General features: G+C 42.0%; 1 protein-coding gene across 6 annotated transcripts in view; it reads right to left on the bottom strand.

Moving 5' to 3' along the window:
* LOC126354139 (neurofibromin) overlaps nt 1-20,679 on the bottom strand; it is a 447,919-nt gene that overhangs the window by 191,355 nt on the left and 235,885 nt on the right. For all 6 annotated transcript variants that reach the window (XM_050003542.1, XM_050003568.1, XM_050003586.1 and 3 more), the window contains one exon: nt 6,405-6,644. In XM_050003542.1, coding sequence (XP_049859499.1) covers nt 6,405-6,644 — 240 coding nt within the window. The remainder of the gene's footprint in view (nt 1-6,404; nt 6,645-20,679) is intronic.

Below are 20,679 nucleotides of genomic sequence, written 5' to 3'. Positions count from 1 at the left end.
AAGGGCAGAGATGTCAGTCGAGGCGGAAGTACAGAGGCAAAGAAGTTGTTGAAAGACAGGTGAGGTATGACCGGCGGCAACTTGAAATTAGCGGAGGTTGAGGCCTGGCGGATATCGAGAAGAGAGGATATACTGAAGGGCGAGTTCCCATCTCCGGAGTTCGGATAGGTTGGTGTTGGTGGGAAGTATCCAGATAACTCTGAAGTTGCCGCCGGTCATACCTCACCTGTCTTTCAACAACTTCTTTGCCTCTGTACTTCCGCCTCGACTGACATCTCTGCCCTTAACTCTTTGCCTTTAAATATGTCTGCTTGTGTCTGTGTATGTGCGGATGGATATGTGTGTGTGTGTGCGAGTGTACACCTGTCCTTTTTTTCCCCTAAGGGAAGTCTTTCCGCTCCCGGGATTGGAATGACTCCTTACCCTCTCCCTTAAAACCCACATCCTTTCATTTTTCCCTCTCCTTCCCTCTTTCCTGACGAAGCAACTGCCAGTTGCGAAAGCTCGTAATTCTGTGTGTGTGTTTGTGTGTTTTGTTCATGTGCCTGTCTGCCGGCGCTTTCCCGCTTGGTAAGTCTTGGAATCTTTGTTTTTAATATATTTTTCCCATGTGGAAGTTTCTTTCTGTTTTATTTACATCGTCATTAATTTGAACCCAACAATTACGTTTGTTATTGTCTCTGCTGCATTTCGAAATCTTCTCTATCGTCTTACTTTCTCTTTTCGTTTGTACAAGAAGTTCCACTTTGTATTCATCTTCCATTTTTCCGTAATCTACCATACATTTTATCCTGCCTAATTATACTCAATAATACGTAATTTACTTCCAAACCATAACCTAAAATTTTCAACGCTTTCAACATAACCACGGCTATAAAATCCATTGTTCCAAGTTTACAAACATTTCGTGTAAACTCGTTAATACTATTTCACAGCTTCAGTTCCTTTCACCCATTACACAACCATCTCAGTTTTTTTCCAACAACTTTCGTTTTATTTCCATTCCCGTTTCTCCCACAAAACCGATCATTTTTTAGCAGCTTCCCACAGGTTTACACGTTATTATTTCTTCATCAAACAATTGTTAGCCTCATTATCATAACCTGCCAGTACATAACCAGTCCTTTGAATACATTTACACACATATTCTTCGAGATTTTATTCGAAAATTTTTTTCGAATTTTATTTTTTCGCAAATTATTTTTTCGAAAAAATTTTTTTTGTCGAAATTTTCTTGAATTTCCCCACCCTTTAACGTGATCTGGAGACAACATAACTACCCAACGTTTGCACCCATTGTTGTTCACCAACCTAAGTTCAGCACATGATCAACATAGCTCATCTCAAACCAACACTTTCGACTTTTTTCACACCTTTATCTCTCCCTATATAAATCTCTCTTTACTTTCACTTTAACCTCATATTACCCTTTCCACCTACCAATACCATGTCAACCTCACAACATCCCTACAACGACCCCATTAAATTTTATTTACATTCCCTCCGCAAACATGCCTTCACCCTAGCCAGATTACGCTCCCATATTTTTTTTACTCAGGCTTGTCTGACATTTGGCATTACTCCCAAAGGCCTCACACTTAAAGTTCCCATCTCTGGCTGCAATCCTTCTTTCCATCAGTCCTTATACCAGTTCCAAACAGCACAATCCATAGCCCTCACCCGCCAAATCCTTCACCTATACATCGACTCGGCCAATGAACACACCCGTCAACTCCTATCCCAAATCAAAGTCCTCAGTCTTTCCTCTCCCACATCCACACCGGCTATACATAGCATCCTCCTACAGGCCAACCGCAAATTAGAACAACATGCCACCCTCCACCTCAAAAAACTATCCAATCTCCTGGTTTCCCACCTCCGGAAAGGCAACTCACTCACCCTCCACAACCTTTCCAACAAACCTCAACCTCCTCTCATTGCACACAGACCCAGTCTCTCCCATCTACTCAATCTCCCACTTCCAGCTCCACTCCCCCCAACACCTCAAAATTCTAGTCAACACAATCTGGAACCACAACACCCCAATTCAGTAGTTAACCTTTCCTCCAAACCCCTCTCCCAATCCGAAACCTCTGTCCTATCCAAAGGCCTCACCTTCAGCCCCACTCCCAGGTTCAACCAAACTGCCCTTGTCAAGGATTTACTGTCCTACACTCGTAGTCTCTGCTGGAAATATCACTTTGCCACGAAGAAAAACAATCCTGATCCCACTCCTAATGATCCAACTCCCCAAGACACTATCCAAATTGAACCCTGCCTGCAACAGTTCCGTCCTCCATCACAGTGGGACCCACCTCCTCTTCCTCAAAATCACCCTCTCCAAACCTTCCAGGAATTTCTCACTTCCAGCCTTGCCTCTCAATCTTTCTTGAAAAACCTTAATCCTACTCCCAACATCACCACAGCCGAATCCCAGGCTATCCGTGATCTGAAAGCTGACCGATCCATCATCATTCTTCCGGCTGATAAGGGTTCCACGACTGTGGTACTTGATCATCGGGAGTATGTGGCTGAGGGACTGCGTCAGCTTTCAGACGACTCTACATACAAAGTTTGCCGAAGTAATCCCATTCCTGATGTCCAGGCGGAGCTTCAAGGAATCCTCAGAACCTTAGGCCCCCTACAAAACCTTTCACCTGACTCCATCAAACTCCTCACCCCACCGTCACCTCGCACTCCTACCTTCTACCTACTTCCTAAAATTCACAAACCCAAACATCCTGGCCGCCCCATTGTAGCTGGTTACCAAGCCCCCACAGAACGTATCTCTGCCTACGTAGATCAACACCTTCAACCCATTACATGCAGTCTCCCATCCTTCATCAAAGACACCAACCACTTTCTCGAATGCCTGGAATCCGTACCCAGTCTGTTACCCCCAGAAACCATCCTGGTAACCATTGATGCCACTTCCCTATACACAAATATCCCGCACGTCCAGGGCCTCGCTTCAATGGAGCACTTCCTTTCACGCCGATCACCTGCCACCCTACCTAAAACCTCTTTCCTCGTCACCTTAGCCAGCTTCATCCTGACCCACAACTTCTTCACTTTTGAAGGCCAGACATACCAACAATTAAAGGGAACAGCCATGGGTACCAGGATGGCCCCCTCGTATGCCAACCTATTTATGGGTCGCTTAGAGGAAGCCTTCTTGGTTACCCAAGCCTGCCAACCCAAAGTTTGGTACAGATTTATTGATGACATCTTCATGATCTGGACTCACAGTGAAGAACAACTCCAGAATTTCCTCTCCAACCTCAACTCCTTTGGTTCCATCAGATTCACCTGGTCCTACTCCAAATCCCATGCCACTTTCCTAGATGTTGACCTCCATCTGTCCAATGGCCAGCTGCACACATCCGTCCACATCAAACCCACCAACAAGCAACAGTACCTCCATTATGACAGCTGCCACCCATTCCATATCAAACGGTCCCTTCCCTACAGCCTAGGCCTTCGTGGCAAACGAATCTGCTCCAGTCCTGAATCCCTCGACCATTACACCAACAACCTGAAAACAGCTTTCGCATCCCGCAACTACCCTCCCAACCTGGTACAGAAGCAGATAACCAGAGCCACTTCCTCATCCCCTCAAACCCAGAACCTCTCACAGAAGAACCCCAAAAGTGCCCCACTTGTAACAGAATACTTCCCGGGACTGGATCAGACCTTGAATGTGGCTCTCCAGCAGGGATACGACTTCCTAAAATCCTGCCCCGAAATGAGATCCATCCTTCATGAAATCCTCCCCACTCCACCAAGAGTGTCTTTCCGCCGTCCACCTAACCTTCGTAACCTCTTGGTTCATCCCTATGAAATCCCCAAACCACCCTCCCCTACCCTCTGGCTCCTACCCTTGCAACCGCCCCGGTGTAAAACCTGTCCTATGCACCCTCCCACCACCACCTACTCCAGTCCTGTAACCTGGAAGGTGTACACGATCAAAGGGAGAGCCACATGTGAAAGCACCCACGTGATTTACCAACTGACCTGCCTGCACTGTGATGCTTTCTATGTGGGAATGACCAGCAACAAACTGTCCATTCGCATGAATGGACACAGGCAGACAGTGTTTGTTGGTAATGAGGATCACCCTGTGGCTAAACATGCCTTGATGCATGGCCAGCACATCTTGGCACAGTGTTACACCGTCAGAGTTATCTGGATACTTCCCACCAACACCAACCTATCCGAACTCCGGAGATGGGAACTCGCCCTTCAGTATATCCTCTCTTCTCGATATCCGCCAGGCCTCAACCTCCGCTAATTTCAAGTTGCCGCCGCTCATACCTCACCTGTCTTTCAACAACTTCTTTGCCTCTGTACTTCCGCCTCGACTGACATCTCTGCCCTTAACTCTTTGCCTTTAAATATGTCTGCTTGTGTCTGTGTATGTGCGGATGGATATGTGTGTGTGTGTGCGAGTGTACACCTGTCCTTTTTTTCCCCTAAGGGAAGTCTTTCCGCTCCCGGGATTGGAATGACTCCTTACCCTCTCCCTTAAAACCCACATCCTTTCATTTTTCCCTCTCCTTCCCTCTTTCCTGGCGAAGCAACTGCCAGTTGCGAAAGCTCGTAATTCTGTGTGTGTGTTTGTGTGTTTTGTTCATGTGCCTGTCTGCCGGCGCTTTCCCGCTTGGTAAGTCTTGGAATCTTTGTTTTTAATATATTTTTCCCATGTGGAAGTTTCTTTCTGTTTTATTTACATCGTCATTAAGTAATTATTTATTTACGTAAAAAATGTGATGTAGACTGATAATCTAAAAATAACAAAATTGTATCATTCTAGATCCCACTGAAGAGGCCATAGAGTAAGAAAATGGTGAAATGCAACTAGGAAAAATAAATTAAGTTGCAGCAAGAAAAGGCAGTTTTATTTACAAAAGAAGTGTCTTCTTGAAATCTCTGCTTCGTATTTTTATTACCTAACATGTTTCAGATTATCTCACTGTGGCTGACAGTGTTTTGTTCTGTACATTCTGCCTCTTGGTGTGAAAAATCTACTTCATCATTTCTGCTTCTTACGCTAACCAGATATCTTAATTACAGTAATATATTTTGGAGGTACGACTTAAACAATGCCTTCAGTCACAACTTTTTCATGTTTTATTAAATACACGATGCATTTCGGACCCTGTGGGTCCATGGTCAGGTGTACTTTGTTTCAATATATGTTTTATTTCTTCTCCTGAATGAGGTGAAATTCATATTCCTGTCACAAAAAGGTTTAATGTTAGGTTATGAATTTCAGCTGCAAAATATTTAAAAAGATTAAAAAGTAATATATTTTCCTTGGTTGGATACTGTTTCTTGTAATATCTCCAGTCTTCATTTCTATCTATCTGTTGTTCTAGTCGTCCTCATCACCATAAACCTTGTTACTAAATCACTTCACTTTATGACTAAAAAATCGGAGCTCAGAATTTTCTGTACTTCATTAGTAAGAGGGGCTAGACATAAGAACCAACACAGACACTTAACTACTACTACCAAACACAGCAAAAAGTGATACTTGTTTACTATGTGGGAAGTCATTCTACATTAATTTCATCCAAAATATAAACTGTGTGACATGGAAATAGAGAATAATGTCATACCCAACAATAAGAAACCTAGGATCATATATAAATGTCAACATATGGCAACTTCTCACTGCATACTTTGCATTTGGTGTCAAGGAATGCCAACAGCAATTCAAAATCCTTCCACTGGTTCCATAAACCCTATAATGGACTTTCATAAATGTTTAGATAAAAAATGTTTAAATTGATATGAATCACAGCCTTAGGATTAAGGGTGATATAATTAACAGTCTGTGAATTTCTCATGTCACACAAGCTGCAAAGAAACACAATTCATTTATCAGAAATTCTAAGAAACATATACATCACCACCTTTATAAAAGAAATTATTACTTTCAATCATCTTGGAGAAAACACCATTTTTCTATCAATATACTGAACTAATTATGATACAGAAGTTTCCTTCCATCTTCACAAGTAAGTTACAAATACTTAAGGAAATCAATGTGTGATGTACAAAAATGTCACTATTTTCATGATATGAGAAAATGGTACTCATATTATCAGTATATTTACTCAGTTCCAGAATTCTATAAGACTTATCATTTGCAATACAGCTTTCATTGTATTTGTATGGCTTATCTCCCATCTTTTACATTTTTATAATTTTGAATATTTCTTCCCTCTTATTTGGAATCATAATATGAAAGCAATACTCTACAATATGTTTTAACAGAAGTCACCAACATTTTTTTTTCAATGCAATAACACCTACAGGTAATCTGATAGATAGCAAATTACAAGTTTATTGTTTTATAATTTATACAAATTAAATGAATAAATACTTTAAGCACTTACTGGTTGTGACAACTCCCAGCGATTACGAATATGGATGACTGCTTGCACTATACTATCACAGTCATTGTGTATAAATGATAAAGGACCAGATTCATTGGCAATTGTCAGAGTAAACTGATTGTCATCAACTAGACAAACTTCTTCAATTTCTGATGCATAATAAACATCATTTAGTAATATTGAATGAGCCAAGACCTTTGTCTTTTCTGATGATGTAATCTGTATAGCTGTTGGTCCAACCTGTAATATTTAAAATATCTCATAACATTTTTACTAACTGACACAGAGAAGTTGAACATAATGGATTTCCCATCATCAACATCTTCCACTTCCAGTCATGCCTGAAAACCACTTCAGTGCCATATGAATTATAAACTTCAGTCAACGTCAAATCCAGGATGGAATACAAAAATTTATATGAGGACAGATTACCAAGGAACTGATGGCCTCTGTAGTCTGGTCCCTTCAACCCCCACAAACTAACCAACAGATTACCATTAGCCAAACAAAAATGTCTGGCATAAGGACACAAACACACACACACACACACACATACGGCTTTAACACACATAGTAACTCACTCAGCTCGACTGGGGTGAGTGGTGATCTCAGCTGCAGTGTGTGGTGGAAACATAGAAAATGCAAGGGATGGAGAGAGGGAGGAATCTCAGAGGAGGAGATTTGGAAAGATAACACTAGTGTACAGGTGTGCGCAGAGTGATTGGCACTGAAGAGTGAAAGCATGAGAAGGCAAGGAGACGTAGGGAAAGATAGAAAAAGAAATTCTGGAGAAGTAAGGAAAAAGTAGTGCAGTGCAAAGGCTGAATGTAAAGTTACAATATACCCAATCTGTATCACACACTTCACTTGACTTTAGCTGCATGTCATTTTGTTTTAAGCAGTCTCTAATTGATCATTTAAGTGTGCTGTTTCACTGTCAAAAACCTTACATCAGAGATTTATTATTAGAGGTAGGATAAGAACCTTTGAAATACAGGATGAGCTTCTAAGAGCATATATTGATGCTTTTGCATTCCTGCAACCATGTATGAGACTTAAGCAAGAAGTCAAAGGCACACTCTAGTGGCACTTCAATGAATCAGCCAATACGTTCTTCCGATACCAGATGTCAGTCGGGTTACATCATCAGGTAGCAGTCACACTGATAAAAAAAAGGTACAACAACGAGCAGATGAATCATCAATCAATGATTGGCAATAATTTTATCTTTAAAAAGCATCATTGATTAAAAGTAGTTAATGAATATTTAAATGGCACATGTAAATGAGGAATTTCATTATGGACCCATCTTTGAAATTAATTTTCTTTTTTTTTTCATTCTTATTTGGGGTAGATATTAACTACTTTCTTCAGAACAGTCACACCTGTTACAATTAATTATTTGTGAATTAACTTGACTAGATGAGACAACTATACACATACACTGGCCAGCCAGAACATTATGACCACCTACCTAACAGCTGGTATATCCACCTTCGGTATGGATAACAGCAACAACGCATCACTGAATGGAAGCAAATAGACTTGGTAGGTCACTGGAGGGAGTTGGCATCACATCTGCATGCACAAATTACCTAATTCCCATAAATTCTGGGGAGGGGGGCACTGAGCTCTGACACTTTAGAAGCACAAATTAACCTCGAACCACTCCATCACAGTCCTGACCTTGTGACATGGCACAAAATCTTGCTGAAATATGTCACTGTCATCAGGAAACATGATCGTAATGGAGGAGTGTACATGGTCTGCAACCAGAGTACAATTCATTCATTCATTCATTCATTTATTGAGCATCCATTTTATCATATACAATGATATAGGAGTTGTCATGTTACATTACATGCGTTTGTAATTATACAGTAAATTAATGACATAGGCCTACGGTGGCAAAACATAGTAGCGTATAGTAGATAATAACAAAACAAAGAATAATTAATTATTTACAGTGCATACTATTTCATACATTTCTTTTTCAGAAATGACTTATCATTATCATTGACCACTCTAGTAGAGAATAACAGAACAAACAATAATTAATCAATTATAGTGTGTACAGGCAGACTATTTTCATACATTTGCTCAAATATGAATTATCATTATCATTGACCACTATGTCACTATGTTCTGAAAATCCATGTAGTCTGTAACACTGTAAAAACATTCTCTTTATAACATTTTTTAAGCTCATATTTAAAAATACTTTCATAGATATGTAAAGATGGAAGCGATATTATTTGAAATTCTTTGAAAATTTCCCTAGAGGGCTCTCTTGGTGCAGCCCCTTTCATTATTCTTAATGCTTGTTTTTGAATAATGAATGACCTGTTTGCCAGACTTGAATTACCCCAAAATAAGACACCATACCGCAATAGATTATGTATAAGAGCATAATAAGCACATATTACTGTTTTTTCACTGCAACATTTTTTCAGCATTCTGAGTATATAGCAGAATTTACTTAACTTTTTATTCAGCATTTCAATACGTTTATGCTCGTCTAACCAGATACCTAAAAATTTTGTGTTTGAAGCTTGTAAAATCTTCTGTTCACCAAGTTTCAAAACTATATTGGGCTTTACTTTATTCGATACATGGATGAAATTCATCCATACTTTTTTTTCTCATTTACAAATAAACAATTATCTTCAAACCATTTTCCTGCTTCTTCTTTTGTTATTTCTACTTTGTGTTGCAAGTCAGTCCCATTTTGAGCTTTAATAAAAAGACTTGTATCATCCGCATACAATACAGCATTAGCTAGTGTTAAAAGAGTTTGGTAGATCATTTATGAAAATCAAGAACAAGAGGGGTCCCAGCATAGAACCTCGTGGCACTCCATTATTAACTTTCTTATATTCTGAAAAGTATATGTCTTGGCTGTCAAGGTGGCTTGCATGAGGTCCACTGGACCCATGGACATCTACATGAATGTTCCCCACAGCATAATGATGCCACCATCAGCTTGCTTTCGCGCAGTACAGGTGTCAAGGAGGTGTCTTCATGGAAGACAACTGATTCGCACCGTCCCACTGGCATGATGAAGAAGGTATCGGGATTGATCAGACCACGCAATGTCTGCCATTGTGCCAATTTCCAGTGCCAGTGATCAGATGTCCATTTCAGTTGCAATTGCTGATGTCATGGTGTCAACACTGGCATACGTGTGGGTCATTGGCTGCGGAGATCCATTGTTACGAGTGTTCAGTGCACTGTGTGTTCAGACACACTTGTACTCTGCCCAGCATTAAAGTCTGATGCCAGTTCCGCCACAGTTCGCTGCCTGTCCTGTTTTACCAGTTTGCCTAAACTAGGATGTGCAACATCTGTAGTGTGGGATGGCCGTCCAACGCCACAACGTCTGGACATGGTTTCACCTTCATTTTGCCACATTTTGAAGACACTCACCATGGCACCTCTCATAGTCGCGAAATACCCAACAAGTCATGCATGTTCTGAAATGATCTATCCCACCCTCCAAGCCATCGCAATCTCGCAATCTGCTCTATGTCAGACCCCATTGTATACACGGACAGCACACTCACTGATACTACATGCTCCGTCCATCAGTCTGACTAGCTGTCATTCCTCGCCAGGTGATGCTGTTATTGCCTGTATGGGTTTATATCAATAGTATATTGCTGGTCATAATGTTCTGGCCGGTCAGTGTATGCTCTTCTCTATGTACTAACACATGGAAATCAATTCTAATTTTTTTTTTCCATTATAAGTGTCATGTAATCAACATGACACATTGTGACGAAAGACTGGTATCATCAACAAATGGACTGGGCAGAACTTTCGATTAAGACAAGAAGTAACCTGAGACTTTGTTTCTTTCTCTATTGCAATTAGGGTCAACCAACATCCACCCATAATGCAGTGAATAGTGTTGGCGCATACTATACACGTTAGATGACTTGTTTGTAACTGGTCATTGCATGGTCATTTTGAGGTATTTTGAAATATCTTCAGCGTCATATGTTAGCACATTAATAAACAAATATCAACAGAGATACTTTGTGTGAAACACTTCATTACTCTTAAATATTTAGGAGTAAAGGAGACTATCCACTGAAAAGCAGAGGCAATGAGTCATCAATAGGCAAGCACAAAAAGAATGAAAAATTTGCTAGCTCTTGGAAGAAACCTTTTGATGAGCTGAGTACAAAACACACATATATATGCGTCTGTGCACACACACAACACACACACACACACACACACATACACACACTCAGGGGCTGTGTCAGATTGGGTGGGTAGAGGGAGAATGAGGCAGGATGCAAAAATTGGGGTGGGTAGCTAAGCTAACAACTCAGAGGGAGGCAGCTGGTGGGTGATATAGGTATGCGGGAAGTAGGGATGGCAGGTGCATGAGCCAGGCCCTTGATTTGCAGGTACCAGAGAGGGAGAGGTCTGTTGCACAATGAAAATGATATGGAAGTTTGGACTTGGAGAAAATGACAGAACAGATGGAGGACAAAGTGTTGGGTAGAGGATGTGGGGACAGTGGGTAAGCGGAAGTTGATCCCAGGAGGATTACAGAAGAAACATGTGTTGGAAAGATATCTTCCTTGTACATAGTTTGGGAAAGTTGGTATTGGAGGGAAGAGACCAGATGGCACGGTTTGTGAAGCAGCCACTGAATTTGAGTACGCTGTGCTCAGCAGCATGTTGTGCTAGCTGAGTGTGATGGTCAGCTTTTTTCTTCTTGTCTGGCAGAAAGAATGACCACCTCCAAACCGACCATTCATGTATGTCTATGTCACGATTATTACAATGCTGAGCTTGTTTCTTAATCCAACCCTGTAAATCCTATTTTTTAAATATTAATTCCAATAATCTACATTTTGCTGTCTAATTCTATACATGTTTACTTTGCACTTTACTAGTCTACAATCACTTGCAATGGAATTTATGGATTAGGACCACTACATTGGAAAAATTCAATTGGATGGATAAAAAATCTACTCACCAAGCATCTGCAGAACATGCACATAAAAGGAGGTTGTAATTACACAAGCTTTTGGAGCCAGTGGCTCCATCTTCAGGCAGAATGGTTGAAAGGAAAGATGAATGAAGGAAAAGGATTGGAAAGGTCCAGGAAAAGTGGTAGATTTCAGGAAAATTACCCAGAACAACAGGTCACGGGAGACCTACCGCACAGGAGGAGAAGGAAAGAGTCTTTCCAAAAGCTTGCATGATTACAACCTCCATTTATGTGTGTGTTCTGCCACCGCTTGGTGAGCAGATTTTTTAGCTAAACAATTATATTATTTTGTCAAAAATTGATTGTTTTCATTGTTATATTGGCCCATTTTTTTCTTGTTTGATACAATAAAGTCAATCTTCTTTTACTTTAGTGTTGGAGGAATGTATGAAGGGGGAGCAAGCTGTTCTTCATGAATTCTACTAAAAAATGACCACAGTCACTTCTGGTGTGATACTGAAACTTTTGACTAAATAATCTGTTGTGACTCGCCGATCTATCAAAATGCCGCCGCGCAGTTACGTGCGTCCTCTACATGCCGCGCTGTCTGCCAGCCATACAGCAGCATCACCACTTAAGCGGCCAGCCAGCCAGCGGCCGCAAGACTCGGACTCAGTTATGATTTGACTGTTAAAGTGGCACACGTCTTACTCTGATCTGTGACTTTCATGTATTGCGTCATCCTTGAAAATATTTGTCAACTTGAAGTTATAACAATTGGCGACGAGGTAGTGAATTTTTCTTTTTCATCATTGACCCATGTGTTTCCATGGTTACTTTAGAGCAATTATTGCAAGGTCTCATAGAACAGCAAATGCTTCTCACATATGCCATTCGTGATTTTGTCGCGGTATCAAATGCGGGGCGTCTCTCGTTATTGTCTCTACCTCCTTTTCCGCCTTATGATGAATCAGCAGAAGACTGGTCTGATTACGAAAAATGTCTTTGACAGCACCTCTTGACATTTCATGCCGCGGATGACCAACCATGTAAGTCTCTGTTCCTTTCATGGATTTCACCTCAAATGTATCGGTTGTTGTCACAATTGGCTCCTTTGAAAGATGCTGCATCTTTGTCCTTTGCTGAAATGTGCTCACTTCTGTCCGTTTATTTTCAAAAGCATACACATGTGGTAGCCTCTAGTGTTGCCTTTTATTGTTGTCAGAAACAACCGAATCAATCCTATCGCACTTGGGCTGCTGAACTTCACGACCTCAGTAGAAAGTGTCAATTTGTTACTGACATTCACAAAGAATCCTATGCCGATTCTATGGCATGAGATGCTATTATCCGGTGGGCGCCCAACAAAGAAATTAGGCAACGTGCCTTTCAGCTGGCAAATCTGACTCTAGATGAAGTCCTACCCATCGCTCAGTCTTTTGAAATTTCCCGCACTGCAGGAGTGCAAATAGAGGCATGGGGTGATGTAGGGGAAATACAACTTCTGTCCGCTGTTGTCGAAGCGTGTGGCGTGTCCCTGCTGGCTGACGTGGCTGCAGTACGCTCCGAAGTGCAGCCTCGGCCTAACCGTAAACAAACCTCTAAGAAACTGCAACAAAACCCACGGCAACTTCCTTCATGTTTGTGGTGTTTTACAAAACATTCATGAGTGGATTGTCCACAACATTGGGCCATGTGTCACAAATGCATAAAAAAAGGGTCACGTGTCATCCGTTTGCAAATCTGACTGCATACATGATATTCATGAACATGGCGCTGATTGTCATTCAGTGTTGTCTGTCAACTGCACTTCTTCCCATTCAGGGAAGTTATTCCTTACTGTCCAAATACTTGGTCGAGATGTTCGCATGCAGGTGGATACTGGTTCTGCTGCCACTATCATCAATTCTCAGATGTATCTTCAGTTGGGTTCTTCAATCCTGTCACCTGTCACTAGGCAATTACGGACTTACAATAAACAGAAGATTTCTCTCTTGGGACAATTTGATGCTGAGGTATCTTACAAATCTGTCGTTTACACTGTTCCCATATTTGTGGTCGACCATAGTAACTTGGAGAATCTTTTGGTTTTCATGCCTTTCGCGTTTGTGGTTCTCCATAGATGATTCTGTCAATATCGTCTCTGATGCTGTTCCTTATGTTCAATTGGATTCCTTGTCGATGACATTTTCGTCCCTTTTTTCTCCTGGGTTAGGCCGTGCAAACAACTTTGAAGCTCATGTCACTCTCAAACCCACTGCTCGGTCTAAGTTTTTTCAGGATCGGCCCATTCCTGTGGCCCTTCGTGATCAAGTAAAACGGGAGCTGGATCGTCTCACTACTTCAGGGGTCTTACTTCCTGTCACTTCCAGTGAGTGGTCCTTTCCTGTCGTTGTTGTTGCTAAGCCCAATGGAGATATTCGTCTCTGTAGCGATTTTAAAGCCACTGTAAATGCACAATGCCTCATCGACACTTGTCCTATGCCCCGACCTGAAGAATTATTCACTAACCTTGCGGGAGACCAGTATTTTTCCAAAATTGACCTGTCAGAAGCATATCATCAACTTCCTCTCGACGCTGCTTCCCGGCAGTTTCTGGTCCTTAAAACGCCTTTCGTCCTCTATCAATACCAACGATTGCCATTCGGGGTTGCCAGAGCCCCTGCTCTCTTTCAGCAATTCTTGGAGCAATTATTGCTCCCTGTCCCTGGGTGTATAAATTACATGGACGACATTGTTGTCACTGGCTCCACCACTGAAGAACATCTTCAGAACCTCCGCACACTTTTTCTTGTCTAACAGACTGCTGGTCTTAAGTGTAATCTTCAGAAATCAAATTTTTTTTAGGGAATCTATCACGTACTTGGGGTTTCAACTCTCTCGGGATGGTATCTGTCTGCTTCAGCAAACTGTCGCTGCGATCAATGCCCTTCCTTGCCCTACATCTGTTAAGGAACTGCAGGCCTTCTTGGGGAAAATAGCATACTATCACAGGTTTTTACCGTCTGATGCTTCGGTGGCTCAGCCGTTGCATCGCCTGTTGCATAAAACCGTGCCTTTTCACTGGCCCGCGTCATGCGATGCGACTTTCCAGAAATTGAAGACTATGCTGAAACAGGCCCCGTGCCTGGCTACTTATCGACCTGACCAACATCTTGTTCATGTCATGGACGCCTCTCAATACGGCATCGGAGCAGTGCTTGCGCACCGTTTTTCTGACGGTTCTGAACGACCCATTGGTTATGCCTCCAAAACGTTCACGGATGCCCAACAAAAGTATTCTCAAATTGAAAAAGAAGCTTTGGCCATTATTTATGCTCTTCATAAGGTTGGTGTTTTTCACTATGGATACAAATTTCATCTTGTTATGGATCACAAACCACTTGTTTCCTTGTTTCACCCATCAATGTCACTTTTCGACAAGGCTGCACACCACCTACAGCGTTGGGCTTTTTACTTATCTCGTTTCAATTATGAGAATCATTTCTGGCTGAAGGCTCAACATGCGTATGCTGATGCACTATCTCGCCTTCCCATGGGTCCTGATTTGGCATTCGATAGGGACAAACTTTAGTGTTTCCACCTGGATGTTGCCGAGCGGAGGGTTGTGGACGGGTTCCCCATCACTGGGGATCGGCTGGCGGCTGCTACAGGTTCTGACCCTACCCTCTCCTGGTTTTTACGCTGTATTCAGAACGGTTGGCCAGATCGTCCGTCCACTAAGACTTCTGCGGAACTACTACGCTTTGTGTTACTGCCCCACGGCTAGGGATGATGTTATCCTCCTTTCCAACGACAATGCTTCGCCACGTGTTGTGGTACCTGCGTCTTTGCGTGCTTCGATCTTGTGCCTCCTTCACCAAGGGCACTGGGTTGTCTCTTGCACAAAATCTCTGGTGCGCCATCATGTGTACTGGCCTGGCATCAACTCTAAAATCGCACACATGGTCGCTGCCTGCGGCCCTTGTGCGTCACAGGCCATCGCCCCGAAGTCATCTTTGTCACCATCGCATACGCCTGAGAAGCCCTGGGAGCCTATTCATGCTGAATTCGCGGCACCTTTTTTAGCTACTTATTGGCTTCTCGTTATTGACGCCTCCTCTAACTTTCCTTTCATTGTCCGTTGCACGTCGCCTACCACCACGGCAACCAACAATGATCTAGCTCACATTTTCTCTTTGGAAGGCCTTCCCTCTACTCTTGTTACTGGTCCGCAATTTGCCTCTTCCGATTTTGCGGATTTTTGTGCCCGTCACGGCGTCATGCATGTCACAGCCCCTCCGTTGCATCCACTGTCAAACGGTGAGGCTAAACGACTGGTCCACACATTTAAGGCTCAGATGAGGAAACTCCTGACTTCTTCTGCTGCTGATGATACGCTTCTCCAATTTCTGGCTTCTTACTGTTTCACCCCCATGGGCGACCACAGCCCAGCTGAGCTCTTACATGGCCGATAGCCCCACACGCTACTTCATCTTCTGCGGTCTTCCACCTCACAGCCGCAGGTGCCTTCACTTGGCTGGTTCACCTCCGGCGACCTTGTATGTGTATGGGGATATGGCAGGCGGCCAAAATGGATTCCTGGCCTCATCTTGCGGCACCGTGGCTGACGCCTATATGAAATCCAGACAAACACTGGTGTTGCAGTGCATCATTCGGACCAGCTTCGGCCTCATGTGCTGGCAATACCTGTTCCGGATGCCACTACACCACCTTTGGCTCTACCTGATGCTCGGGATCCTGGAATCTCTCATTACTCACAACGCAGTCCTCTCACCATCATATCGGTGCCAGCACAAGAACTGACGCCAACAGGAGACGTGCCCATGCAGAAACCAGATGACCATCATCTGTTGGAGCAACTCTACTCGCCTCCTTCTCCTACGGACGCGGACACATCGCCCATGTCTCCTGTTATAACAACCGGACTTGCCACAACTGGTAGATTGGTGCACGAGGCCCCAGCAGATTCGACCCTCACATCTCCTATCATTTCGACCCGTTATCATCACGGACACTTCCATCCGTAAAGGAAGCCTCCTCCTCGAGACTTTACGGCCAGTCCAACAACACCTATGGACATTAGCAATCTACAGGCCACCTCCATCAAGAACTGTGCAAAAACTTCAAAGGGGGGAATAGTGTTGTGACTCACTGATCTTTCAAAGTGCTGCCGCGCAGTTACGCGCGTTCTCTGAATGTGGTGCTGTCTGCCAGCCATGCAGCAGCAGCGCTACCTAAGCGGCCGGCCAGCCAGCCAGCGGCCGCATGACTCGGACTCAGTTATGATTTGACTGTTAAAGTGAGTGCCAGAGTGTGAGTGAGACTTAGGCATAATCTTGAATGCATTAAAACAAGTATTGATATTCTACAACTATATTTACAACAATGCTCTACAAACCACTGAGAAGTGCATGGCAGAAGGTACGTCCCACTCTACCAGTTATGGTTTCTTCCCATTCCATTCACATATGGAGAGCAGGAAGAATGACTGAATGTCTCTGTGCATGTTGTAATTATTATATTATTTCTTGGTCCTCATGATCCCTATTTGAGCGATAAGTAGGGGGTTGTGGTATCTTCCTAGAGTAATTGTTTGAAGTCAGTTCCTGAACCTTTCTTAATAGACTTTCTCGGAACAGTTTATGTCCACCTTCAAGAATCTTCCAGTTCAGATTTTTCAGTATCTCTGTGACACTCTCTCGTGGATCAAACAAACCGGTGACCATTCGCACTAACTTTCTCTGCATATGTTCAATCTCCCCTGTTGGTCCTATTTGGTATGGGTTACAAATACTTGAGCAATATCCAAGTACTAGTTACACAAGTGATTTGTAACACGCTGCGTCCTCCAAACCAAAAAGTCCTCATTCCAGTCACAAATTTCACTTCATATACTGTATGATTGTACGTTTGACAATAAGCATAGGTATGGTACTGAGTCAAATGCTTTTCAGAACTCAAGAACTACTGCATATATCTGACTGCCTTGACCCAAAGTTTCCAGAATGTCATGCGAGAAAAGTGTGAGGTGGGTTGCACATGATCAATGTTTTTGGAATCATGCTGGTTGGCACTGAGATCATTCTGTTCAAGATATGTCATTATGTTTGAGCTCAAAATATGTTCTAAGATTCTACAACAAAGTGATGTCAAGTAGATGGGAGCTTTGTGGGTCACTTCTACTAACCTTCTTGTAGACGGGTGTGACCTGTGCTTTTTTCTAAGAACTTGGCATGGTTTTTTCCTCAAGGGATCTACAACAGATCATAGTTAGAGAAGGGGATAGCCACTGAAATTCAGTATAGAATCTGACTGGGATTCCATCAGACCCTGAAGTTTTGTTCAGTTTTAACGATTTCAGTTGTTTCTCAACATCACTAATACTTATTTCATTTGTATTTTCAGTGGTAAGAGGATTAAATTGGGACTGTTCTCCTAGATCTTCCTTTGCAAAGCAACATTTGAAAATGGAGTTAAGCATTTCAGTTTTTGCTTTGCTACCCTAAATTTCAGTTCCTGTCTTATTTGCTAGGGACTGGTTACAAACTTTTCTGTCATTAACTGCCTTTTACAGGACCAAAAGTTCTTTGCGTTTTGTGGAATATGATTTGAAAATATTCTACTACAGTAGCCATTGAAGGTGTCACGTATTGTTCTCTTGACAGCCAAATGCATTTTGCTCAGCATCTCTCTACCTATTGTGCGTTAATCTCTATTTCTTTAGAAGCTTCTTTACACTGACTGTATTCCATGTGTAACGTAGCAAGTTATTATGAGATGACATTCGTTGCAGTTAGGCATGCAGCCATCTAGTACGGTGGCTGCATGATGGCTATGCCCCCCCCCCCCCCTCCCCCTCCCAACACAGCTGACGCTGACTTCCATGAGAACCGCATAGCGTAACATTCAGTAACAATCGACGATACGAAGATTCATACCCTCTATGAATCTACATAATCCATATTAGTCATTACCCGATTTTGTTCAAATTTGATACACAGCCTTTTGTTATTAATGGAATGACGCTGTCAAAATTTCAGATTTTTATTTATTATAGTTCTGGAGATAAAGAGAATTACCTAAAAGTCCCAAAACCTATGCTTGGTTTTTAAAACCAAGTTAGGAACAATATCAGATTGACTTTCATTATCATTTGAAGCTATACCAAAGTTATCAGTGCATAAAAATCAATTAATTAGAATTTTCTTTTTAAAACTTAAGTCACTGTGTATTATGTAATACAAAAATTTGTCAAAATTATTATCTGATTATTTAATATTACATTTTACGTAAAACCCTGTACAAGCGAACCATGGGAAAGTTATGTTGCAAACACGATTCAGGTGACATATGTCGGTATGTGCTTGCTTTTGTAAAAAGCAGCCAGTATGGAAGTAAGAGGCAGAATAAGTTTACAAAATGCAAGAATTTGAAGTTTAGCTGACATTAACTACTATCAAATTAGTGATTGGATAAGGCAAGATTTGCCACCAAATGATCTGGAAGGAACATTCTGATTGGTCGTTTAGATCAACAGCCAATCAGAATAAAGCTGTTCCCACGTGAAAAGAGGGAGGAAATATAGGAGAGTACATCAAGAAGAGTCACTTGCTAGCCAGTCTACAGATAACATGATGTTAAATCACTCCTTAAAAATACTTTGTATTATGAGGAATTAGTGAGCTAATTTCAGTTTGAACATATCATGACTGAAGCGACTGGAGTTACAAACATTTTAATGAAAGTTTGGTGTTTCTAAATTAAATAATTTGAGAGATATGAGCATGTGAACTTTCTGGTCGTAGTAACAACTCCGCGTGGCATGTTTTGTGCTCCGTGGAGAATACTTTAGCGAGCACTTCTTACGAAGAAGACCACTAAAATGGCCGGATGTTTAACTCGCGTATAGTTGTGGGTCTATGACTGGTAGAACATGAAAATTAGTCGAGTCAGGCTTAATAAAATTCTGGGTCCTTTTCGAGTGAATATTTGTTTTATAGACACTGAACTTTGAATGATAATGTTTTACCATATTGAATATTGACTTGATAGTCATTTCACATGTTTCAATATGAACAAAAAGCAGAGTTAATCTAATTTTAATCACTCCTCTGCAAGTAGACTGAAGATCCCGAACGCCCAATTTTTTAATCATGAACTTTCAGGAACTGACTTTCAACCTCTTTGTGGTAGGTATTAGGTGGTGGTTTCACCAACGCTGCTTTACACGGCCTAGCACATATCTGCTACCACAGAGTGACGGGACATCAGCAGGAATCCTATCGAGGTAGGTGGACTGAACGATAGTCTTAACAAAAATGCAGACGACTGACCCTGTCCCACCGCACTTGGAGGTACCCTCCCATTATGAACTGTTCTACTTAGTTTATATCTATCCAGTGGTTGGTCAGTTATTCTTTTAAACTTGAGCCATAATTCCTCTACATGCTCCTGCTCTGTGCTGAAAGTTTCACGTTCCTCACTGAGATATGAAACTACTGAATACATCTATCCTTCTGCTTGTTTTAGTTGTCCTTTGTACTTTGGTAATCATTGTTGCCGCAACTGCATCATGATCACTGATACCGGTTTTGAAGTAGTCATCGACAAATAGATCAGGTCTACCTCTTGCCACTACATCCAATATGTTTCCATCGTGAGTGGGGTTCCTAACAGTCTGTTCTACGCAGTTTGCAGAGAAGGCATTCAGTAATGTTCCACAGGATGTTTGATCACAACCACCACTAACAAAACAGTAATTTTCCCAATTAATTTTTGGATGATTAAAATGTCCACTGACAATTACAGTATGTATGTGGAACGAGTGAAATGAGGTTTTCTCTAAAGTTTTCGGTCACATCAGGAGATGAGTTTAGCGGGTGATAAAAGTATCCATTTACCATTTTATGCCCACCCCTGATACTGAATCTCACCCAGTTTCTTGTCTGCTGCAATTAAATACACCACCTCCATTCCCCATTTGCCTATCATTTCAATATACACTTAAATTTTCCCCAAAAATCTCACTGCTATCAATTCCAGGTTTAAACCAGCTTTCTGTATCAAGTATTACGTGAGCTTCACCGCCTTTCAGGAGTGCTTCAAACTCTGGCACTGTGTTGTGAATGCTTTGGCATTTAATTATTAGGATTTTAATACTCTCACCTGTGGGAGGCATTTATTTCAATCCTACAATGATACTTCTGGGTTTAATACCACAGTCATTATCTGGATTTGAGAGTTGCCTAATCTAAAAAACCTTGTGTGCACCCCACACACAGTCAGCTGCCCGAGTAGCAGTCTCTGAAGTTAAGTGCACAC

This window comes from Schistocerca gregaria, chromosome 1 (assembly GCF_023897955.1).
Source record: "Schistocerca gregaria isolate iqSchGreg1 chromosome 1, iqSchGreg1.2, whole genome shotgun sequence".
NCBI classification, from domain to species: Eukaryota; Metazoa; Arthropoda; class Insecta; order Orthoptera; family Acrididae; genus Schistocerca; species Schistocerca gregaria.
This window is presented reverse-complemented; position numbering and strand designations above follow the sequence as displayed.